This window comes from Takifugu rubripes, chromosome 6 (genome assembly GCF_901000725.2).
Source record: "Takifugu rubripes chromosome 6, fTakRub1.2, whole genome shotgun sequence".
NCBI lineage: Eukaryota > Metazoa > Chordata > Actinopteri > Tetraodontiformes > Tetraodontidae > Takifugu > Takifugu rubripes.
In genome coordinates, this window is record NC_042290.1 from 11371313 (window position 1) to 11381462 (window position 10150).

A 10150-nucleotide genomic window follows, 5' to 3' on the forward strand; every position below is an offset into this window, starting at 1 on the left:
AGGGGGAGAGGCCGAGGAAAGAGGGAGGGGGCCACACATGGGAGGACAGAAGAGAGGCAACACACGGCTGCGGCGCTCACAACTGCGAGAGGCAGCGAGAGAAGAGAGACGGGGAGGCCGGGATCACCGACGGGAGCGCCGCCGCGGCTCGGTTCCACTCGCGTAACTTCACACCGGCTTCAAACGCAGGAAAAACAAAGAGGGACTCGGATTCCGGGACTTCTTTGCCCTTCTTTGGATTTGGAAAATTCCGTAAAAAGCGGGATCGATCTTTTAACCAAACTTATTTGTTGATTCCGTTTGTGCCGAGCAGGCCGGCATCTTGCCTCCAGACCTCAGGCTGCAGAAGACAGCGGGCCGGGATGAGCATGTGAGTGCACGGACGTCCACCTCAGCAGTCAACTACAGCCGGGGGTGGGGGGGGTGGGGGTGTCCAGGACGGCACTTTATCTTTTTTAAAAAGGAATTGGAGCGTGGGTGAGGAGCCGGGCGACTTCCAGGAGCAGGCAGCTGCGGTCTGCCGGTCTTTATCCGAGTCCTCCCCAGTTGTTCCCAGCGAGGTGATGTGACTTATGGATGTTGTTGCATTCCTGCAGAGCTGCTGAATAATAACCCACACGGGGGGCTTCACCTCCAGCAGCTGCCCCCAGCACAGAGCAGGCGCCGCCGCCGCCGCCGCCCGGCGGGTTTTCACAGCCTTGGTGACGTTGGGGTCCCCAGACAGAGGAGGTGTCTCCAGGCAGGCAGGCAGGGGGAGTTTCTCCCACTCTCGCTCCCTCTCCCAGCACCCACATCAGCATGCCCCAACCCCTGAGCACCTCCACAGCGCTCCCAGCTCCACTACCATGTGTAGATGGACAGTGACACAAGGTGCACCGGCCGCCTGCTCCTCCTCCTACCCCTGCTTCAGGCCTCCTTCCCTCCTCTCCCTCACCTTCGTCCTCCTCTTCGTCCTGCTCGGACCCTCCTCGTCCCCGTGTGCCGCGTCCGTACGGCCTGAGGAAGCTCGCGATGCCCCGGGAGCGACGCCGCCGCCACCGCCGGGCGTCTTCGTCCCGCACCCGTCACATATTCCATCACTACACGCCTCTTCCGCCAGGTTGCCCCGGGCGACCAACGCGTCTTCTGCAACGGTGGTCGGGCGCCACGTGCGGAGCAGCTACAACCACCTCCAGGGAGACGTGCGCAGGAGGAAACTCTTCTCCTACCAGAAGTTCTTCCTTCGCATCGACAAGAAGGGAAAAGTCAACGGCACCAAAAGTGAGGACGATCCGTACAGTAAGTGGCTCTTCCGATCCGGCCCGGTTCTTTTCGCTCCTCTTCCGCAGGCAGACAGGCGGCTTCGCTCAACAACTAATGATCAAATGTGTTCGGCTCAGAGCCCACAGTAGAACCAGGGTCCAGAACCAAAACCCCCAGAACATCGCTCAAAGGCGAAATCTGATTTATTACGGGTCACGTTTGCTCTTTGGAGAGGAATAAAAACCTCAGCTCGGCGTGAAGGTCCACGCTCTCGCACGTTATAAAACTTGTGCCGTTTGTCATGAGCAGTTAAGACTGATCCAGAGCAGAGAAGTCCGGCCTTATCTTTCCAGAATCCACCTCTTTATCTTCCAGTTAAAGACATCTGGAAGTTCTCCAGGACTTCCAGCGGCTCAGAATAGCTTCATCACCTCAGGGCGCGCTGACAGTAGCTGAGGCAGAACAGAACATTGCTTCCATATTTTACCTGCTTGGCTTCGCCTCCCATTTCTTTCTAAAAAGATCAGAACAGCAGCTTCTCTCCGCGCTCGTGTCGGAACATCTCTGAAGCGAGCGCGGAGAGTCCAGGCGCGCACGTGGCCCCCATATGGCAACTTTTACTGGGGCTGGTGTGAACGCGTGTGCGCGCATGTGTGCGCCGCTCAGACACCAGGGCTCGGCCAGACACGGCTAAAGGAATTTCAATTAGCGCCTCGTGCTCCTTCCACACAGCCGTCCAGTTCTGCAGCCACGCTCCAGCATAGGAAGACGTGGATCCGGAGGATCCGGCAGAACCACGACAATGCGCGTCAGACGAAAGCGGCTGGAAATTTGGCGAAAACCTGGGGAGACCCGATGGCCCGTCCGCATGTCGCACTATTAGCCGATGGAGCGATTATCAGAGGCGTTAGCACGATGAACAGAGCGCTAGCCCGAAGAGCAACAGAGCTAATTATATTTAATATAGATGAAGCGGTTTGATGCCGACTGCTGGAGAGCTGCAGATGGGCCCCCCCCCCCCCCCATGGCAGTAAAAGTGTTCGATGTGCTGATGCATCCGTTCCGACATGAGGTCGGTTCAGTCGCCATCTCGGCGTTATCGGGTTGTGACCCACTTAGATCTGTGTGAACTCCCCCAACCAACCAACAGATGTTCCCGCGTCAACTTTTAAGGTGCTACAGATCACAATAAACGTTTACACCCTTAAAAAGGTTTAAAGCAACTGCATTAACCAGTGGACTGATTTTTTTTTTTTTTTTTTAAAGGGGCTCTTTGATGCAGGTCTCATTAAAAACACGTGGCTCTTCTTAGCGCCTGTTGCACATCTACAAGTTGAGCTTAATTGCAGCTCCACTGGAGGATGTCATTAACTTGAAAAGTGGGGAGGGGGCGGCTCTAGTTGTCCGGTAATGTCCAGGAGGTCAGGTTGCAAATGGCCGTCATTAGGTGGTGTCAGAGGTGATGAAGAAGTTCCAGCTCGAGCTGCAGGGTGGAGACTCTCCTCCACAGCAGAGCCTCTCTAAATCACCCTGTCACAGCCGGGGGAAAGACATCATTCAGGGATTAAGGTCGGCGGTGGGAGCGCGCTGGCTAAAGCGTGTTTGTCTACTCGTGGTCACATGATCGGGGCCCATCTATCCAGTTTCACCTTCAAAAATAAGGCGCCTCCGGCCCGAGAGCGGAGTTGGTGTCAGGCTGTCGCGGATTAGCACTGATCCCCCTCGATCATAACTAACACGGCGTCAAAGCCTTCGCCACCATCCGCACGCCGCCACACAGCGTTTCTAAACAAATAAAGCCGTGAAACACTTGGACACGTGCGCGGACTTGGACCGCAGGCTTTTGGTCCTGCTTAGCTCAATTAGCGTTGCGCAATGCCACAGTGACACACAGCTAGAGCGGGAAACGTGGCGAGAAATCCCACCCGGGTTGTAAAAGCCGCCACACACAGTTAAATTGCCAACATTCATCAGCCGACGCTTTACCCACTGACATGATTTAATCTAACCCACCACAACCTAGGGAGAGACAAATAGGGGGGATTTTTCTAATCTGGTGCAGGTTTTCTGTGTGTAATTACAGGCTTCTCCCCCCTGAGGTTTGACCTTTACCCACTGACCCATTCAGGAAACTTTTGTTATGAGAAAGGTCAAGCAGAGCGCACCGCGCTGCCCCCGATGGTTAAATGAGGAAGCTGCCGCTGTTAAATTTAGATCAAAAGCGTGTTTGGTGTGTTAGCAAAGGCGCCAACATGAAGAAATGATCTTACAGTCAATCACAGGGCCACACAACTGACCACAGAGTCCAGCAGGAAGCTGTGATTATTTAACAAAAGTGAAAACAGATGAACTTGAGTCACATCGCAAGTTCAATAACCGGGATTTTCCCGTTAGCTTCACTCCTCGGTGCATAAAGTGCTTTTCCTCATTCGTAAATGGAGTAGTTTTCCATTTATCTTGGGCATTTCGAGCCGAACTCGCCGTCCAAAACATCGAAAGTCCTTCATTTTGCAAACGTGACTCAGCACGTTCAGCCCGACGACGCTCTGGTGGCGTGTGTTCAGGGTTCTCATGGGAAAGGTAACAGTGTGGCCCATAACAGAGAGTTATGAGGAGGTGCTGGACGCAGCAGAGGTTAGTGTCAGTCTTGCCTTTCATTAAAATTTACTCCGACATCTTCATGGGCTCTCCTCCCTGGCGGCCGTAAATCACGGCTGCACGCAAACATCGCGGCGTGAGCTTGTTCGGGGAAGCGCCGGCGCGCTAAAACCCGCCAGAGCATCAATCAACGGTTAAATTCATCTGAAAACCCAGTTAGCAAAACCAGCGGGCCATGTGGCTGCTGCAGGTACGAGACGCCCCTGACGGACGCCGCCTGTGGCGCCAAAACGTGGCGGATCATCATCTTCCAAGAGAAACGCTTCTTTAAACACGTTTGACTGAAACCTGAACCAAAACACCGTAAAGCGAAAGCCTCCGCCATTTACTGGGAATTACGACGTTGCGCGACACCAGTTTGAGTCTAAACACAAACTAAGGCTGGACGATAACCAGCCGCAGGGTTCTTCCAGGGTTCTTCCATTCCAGGAAAGGCCATGAAGCCAATTGGGAAGCTCTTCCCATCAGGATATCAGGACCTCTTTGATTGACAGCCTCTTCCGTGTTTCAGCCTGGCGGAGGGTTCCAAGACTGTTAAAATGGGGCATTTATTTAATGCGAAGAGTCCTTCCAAAGATTTCCAGGGTGGGGGTGGGATGGCCTAAGTGGTGCAGCGCTGTGAGATACATCTGGCAGCACTCTCAAGGTCCTCCTCAGGTTTTACAAGCCCACAGAGTTCATGCTATAAATATGTAGAAGCATTTAGCCTGAATAAAACCAGACTGGCCGTTCAGGCCGTCCCAGATTTAACAATAATCCAGCGGATTTTGTGGTCTGAACGATGAATTATTCCATCTGACTTGGCCTTGTTCGCTACAGGGACGAGCTGAAGCGTGCGCACGTTGGTCCGCGAGTTCACGTAAAATTCAGGTTAAAATGGGCTAACGAGCTAAATGAGGAAGAGCGGCTCCTCAAAGAGCTGACCTGGTGTCAGATGAGCGGATCAGAACTCATTGAGGGAGGAGAGACAACAGCATCGGAGACAGAGGAGTCACACACACACACACACAAATTATCTGGCATTCCTGACAGCTCTGGTAGAGTGTGTGTGTGTGTGTGTGTGTATGTGTGTGTGTGCGCTACATAGGGAGTAATGAGGATATTTAGTTGGGTCCTCATAACGTCTTAGGCATATTCAGACTGGGTTTGAAGGTTCCGGTTCGGGTCGGGGTTTAGGTAAGGGGCTCAGGACCGTGTCCCGTCCGAGGGAGTCCTCCTAAAGGCAGGAATACCAACACGTGTTTGAGGCTCGTGACAGGTTTTGACAGAACCTGGCAGCTTTGGCGCTTCACGGCGTTACAAAGTCAACCGGGCCGAGCGGGATCGTTTCCCTGCCTCCTCTCAGCGAAACCGCCATTAATGTCGCCGTGGATTTGCGCTCCCGTCTTAAACGATTGTGACATAAACCGACGCGGTTTTGCTGCAGGAGAGTAAAACGATCCCAAATTCTGGCCGCTCAGGTGATCCGCTTATATTTGAGTTTCTTTAATAATAAGCCGGCTTGTTGCTTTTTCCCCCCCCACCTTGGCCGGGTTTGGATCTGGCGCCGTGTGGATTTCAGCTCTGTGGGTCCAGCAGCGGACAGGAGACGCTAAGTGTTTCTGTCAGGGATGGAAATAAAGTCATAAACTGATTACGGGCCAAGAAGACGGATAATACGGAGAGTGTGTGTTTACCAGAACCAGCTCGCTAATGAAACAAATCGATGCGATGCTGGATCATGTTTGACTCGTACGATTTAACGCCGCCAGCATGATAAAACGCGCCGGTACAGGCCGAGATCAAAAACAGACCAGAGGGACTTTAAACATCTGGGACAGAGGAAAGTGAGGAGGTTCCGTTATCATCCAGGATTCGGCAGAACCCTTTCAAATTCTGAAGCGAGGCCGGTCGGCGTCCTTAATCGCAGCGTTTAGGGGCCGTCGCCATGAATAAGAGGCTGCATCCATTATTCTTCTGCTGGTGTTTCAAAGAGGGAGACGGCCGTTTTCATCCCGCCTTCCTTTGCAGAACGGCACGTTTGTGCTTCATGTCTGAAGTTTGAGCCAAAATCTGGACCAGAATGCAAGAATCAAACCGTTTCCAGGTTTTCCGTGTAAAGCTGCTCCTCGCCAACACGGCTGCGAGTCCACGCGCTCGGGGCTGGTCACCCGACCCCGAGTCTCCTGGATACGCGGTGAAAATCTTTCCGTGACCTCCTTTGACCTCTGGGTTCAGACCTCTGGCCCGCTTCAACCGCCTTGAACATCAATCGTCTGAGCTTTGGAGTCGAGGCGACTTCGGGATCCCTGGGTCGAAAAAAAACCGCTGACGTATAAATTTAAGTGAAAGCATCAAAGAGTTTAAAGTTTATTTTGGAATGAGTGTGAAGCCCTTTGGTGCACCCAAGGTGGGCGATGAAGTATTAGATGCTGATCCGAGAAGCAAAAATGACCAGGAAGTGACCTCAGCTGCAGGTTAAAAAGGAAGGCTTTGAAGTAAAAACTGCTTTGTCAGCTGCAGATTTTTCCTTCCTGGACGTCTCAGGATGGATCCGGTGGTTCAGTTAAAGGTGGCAGCTCCGAAGGTGCCACAGTGTGATTCTTAGTGGGAAGAACCTCACCTGGCCCAGTATGTGACCCGGTTACGCAGGCGTTACAAATGTAGCTGGCAGATTGTGGACGTGCCCGACTTTACCTGAGCCCGCTGCCAGCTGCGCTTTCACCGCGTGGTCGTAAAAGCCTCTCGTCCACTCCAGAACATCGGCTCGCGATTAATAATTCAGGCTGGAGTCCAGGACACAAAAAGGGGAGGGGCTAAAGTTGGGGGAATGCTGGGATTTTAAAAGCGCTGGTGTTCTGAGGTCAGAGTGTGGCCCTTCGCAGGAATGCCTGCATGTTTACCGCTAAAAGCTCGCGCAACAGGCGGCGGTTGTGTTTTCCTCCACGCCGTAAACTGCGCTGTTGCAATCTAAGCCTTTTGTTGCCGCGCAGCCTTTCAAGTCGCGCAGACGGGCGGCTTCTGGTAACTGGCAAACGGGCCGTTAAAAAAAATAAATTAAAAAAATAAAAAAAGGTCTGTGCTTTGGTTTTCCGCAAACCACATCAAAGCAGAGGAGGGAAGAGGGGTTTGAACAGGTGGACGGGCCTTTAGCGAGGCAGAGCGCTTTTAGTTTGACGGATCACAGCTCGGAAACGTCAGCTGCGGTGCAGCCAGACGGAGCGGCTTGAGACCAGGGTGGATGGTTTGTGTTGGGGAGTGATTAATGGGTGCGACGCGGTCTCACCCGCCGGGAGCGGGTCAATCCGGGGAAGCTAAAGGAGACCAGACTGAACTTGAAATTAGCCGAAGAACCACAGTTGGAAATTCAAAGAATTATCAGGTGGAAAGCAGAAAACTTAAATTTAAAGGGTTCATGGACAGAAATGACTCAGGAATGTGATGCAGGGCGAATCGCTACACAATCTGACAGGAAACATTTGGCTGTAAAATCAGAGCGAACGCACCATCTCTGCCTCCTGCAGCCCCGAATTGCCCTGGATTCTGGCTCCACTTCCTTCTGGCCACTTTAGCTAATCCCCTCAAACCTCTGATAGTTTTATGGGTCGGTGTAACCGGCCTCTGGATGGGAGAAGAAAGAGCCGACAACCACATCTTTAAAGCAGTAATTGGTTCGGGTTTGAAAGCCGATATGGACGCCTTGACCTCCTGCCAGCCTGGCAGCCACAGAGGGTCCCTGCCTCCAGCCCGTGTGCCCGTCTGACGGCTGCCAGCCCGAGTTCAGAAAAACAAACAGACCAGAGATGTTTTTTCCTGGCTTACACCTCCATCCCAGCAGCCCACAAGCAAAACCAGTGAAGAGAGGGCGAGAGGCCGGCCTGAGGTATGCCCGTCAGGGAAGGTGCTGGAGGGGAACAACCCGGAAAAAGCAGCTCTTTCCAGCAGAATATTCACGTTATTGATGCGCCTCCAAATCCGAGCTAAGCTAATGTCGGCTACTGACAGCCGGGCTGTTCCGACTCATCAGATCACATCGGCGCGCTCGTGTGACGTTAAAGTTTGGTGGCCGGTTGATGGAACGTTAAACCTTTTTAAAAAAAGATTCCGATTGCTCAGAACAGTTTTCTCTCTGCGGCCTAACGGCGCGATGCGTGCCTCACGAAGTCTCCTGGCAACACAAGCGCTCCCCTTTGATCCAGTCGTGGTTAAAGAGACCTTGTGCTGCGTATCCGCTGGGTTTTAACGTGGCGTGCTCGTCGTCCCTGCGGGAGCGACGGGGGGGCATTTTTCAGGTGACCGTTATATTTAAACCCGTTTTTCTTGGCACAGCTCTGACACCTTTCTGTTCTCGCTCCAGGTATTCTGGAGATCAAGTCAGTGGACGTGGGGGTGGTGGCCATCAGGGGCCTCGGCAGCAACTACTACCTGGCCATCAGCAAGAAGGGGGAGCTCTACGGAGCGGTGAGTAGCCGCCGATTCCCCGCCTCGCCGAGCGTTGCTGATGAGTTCTGCCTCTTTGAATCGACTTGAATAGCTGTTAAAACAGGTGACAGACCTGCTGGACCCTCTGCTCCAGAAACAGGAACCGCGGATCAGTCAGTGCGAGCTCTGCTCTCGGCTCCATTCACAAACACGAAACACAATCCTTGGGTTTATTCTGCTGGGGTCCCTCTGGGGGAAGCAGCTCGCGGTTTCATCAGGGTTCTCTCCCTCTTCCTCTCATTCTCTGCCTCCTTTCTTACCTTGAAAGAACCGACTCTTTATGACTGGTCTCACACCACAGATGAAATGACACACGGCAGAAAGGACAGAGAGGCATTCTGTTGCATGGCCTGGAACCGAATTCCCATGACGTCGTCGGCTCGCTGCGACACCAGATAGACCGGTGCAGCACTGGGGGGCGGAGGGGGTGGCGTTCGATTACACTTCAGCACAGGGACGTCTTTATCCAGCGGCCATCAAATGAAATCTTTGTCTCGTTATATCTCCAGATTAAAACATGAAAATCATCCGACTGGCTCTAGCGCCTCGACAAAGCTGTATAGTCTTGACATTTAGCGCCGTGTGGCGTGTTTGCCAACCTTCGCCATCAACCTTCTCTTCTCCTCTGCAGAGGGACTTCGGGCCGGACTGCCGCCTGATCGAACGCATCGAGGAGAACAAGTACAACACCTACGCCTCGGCGGAGTGGCGCAACAAGAAGAAGCACATGTTCGTGGGGCTCAACGCCAATGGCAAACCGATGAGGGGGAAGAAAACCCGCCGGAAAAACACGGCCACGCACTTCCTGCCCATCGTCGTGCAACCTCGATGACCGAGCGAGACGGGTTTTTGTGGACTTACGGGGGGCGCTACATTGGACTGATCTGGGTCAGGTCTGAATGATGCACTGAGGAGGGAATCCTACAGACTGAAACGCTTTTATTTTAAGATACAAAGAAGATTATTGCAATACAGTGTATATATTTTCCATCTTAAGTTATGGAGTCCATTGGCAGAGCAGAACATACGAGGGGAAACGCCTTCTGTGCCAAAGTGTAATTAGTCACATTTCTACATTTGTATATGTGAAGAGTTAAAGGACAGAAGACGCAAGATGTAAACGTATTAATGAGACGTAGATTTAAAAAAGTACGAGAAAATAGTTTGGTGGTAGAACTCCAACCTGGGACAGCAGCAAATCCAATACTACAACCTTCCATCATCTTTTGTTCCTTTACAATTTATTTATTTTGTGTAATATTTAACAAAAAAAAAAAGCAACAAAATCTGTCTTTTTACCATTTATGCTTCTCTTTTTGAATACCAATCATTTAAACCTGAATAAATACAAGATAACTACATTGACGCCGTTTCATCTTTTGGGGGGTTTGCCTTGATGTTTCGGCTGGCATTCCAGCTTTAGCGTAGCTTCAACGACGATCCATGAAAGTTGTGGGAAAACATTCGCTCGCACCAGGACGCCGGTGGGGCGTCTGCAATAGATTAAGAGTCTGCGCAAGGTCAGGGTTTAATGTCACACTCGCAAGCACACGTGACAAACGCTGCTTCCTGGAGGACGTCGTTTACGTGGCGACGACCAAGAGAAAACGTACGCGTGTCTCGGGGTGGTCCAACAGCTGGGGGAAGCCTCCTCCTTGACCTTACCCAACTCTGCACCCCTGAGACAGACACGTGGAGTGGAGGCATCTGGGATAACGTAAATATCCCTCCCCTGCATCACCTGACTTTAATTAACGCTGATGTCTTTTTTTTTTCTTTTAAACACTTT

At 52.2% G+C, this 10150-nt stretch overlaps 1 protein-coding gene across 1 annotated transcript; it reads left to right on the forward strand.

Annotated features, from left to right (window-relative positions):
- Positions 1-614: 614 nt before the first annotated feature.
- fgf10a (fibroblast growth factor 10a) lies at positions 615-9722 on the forward strand (the record flags this gene model as incomplete). Its single annotated transcript, XM_011604978.2, has 3 exons — positions 615-1278; positions 8237-8340; positions 8993-9722. Coding segments are annotated over 3 exons (969 nt in total), but the record flags the coding sequence as incomplete, so codon positions are not given.
- Positions 9723-10150: the final 428 nt, after the last annotated feature.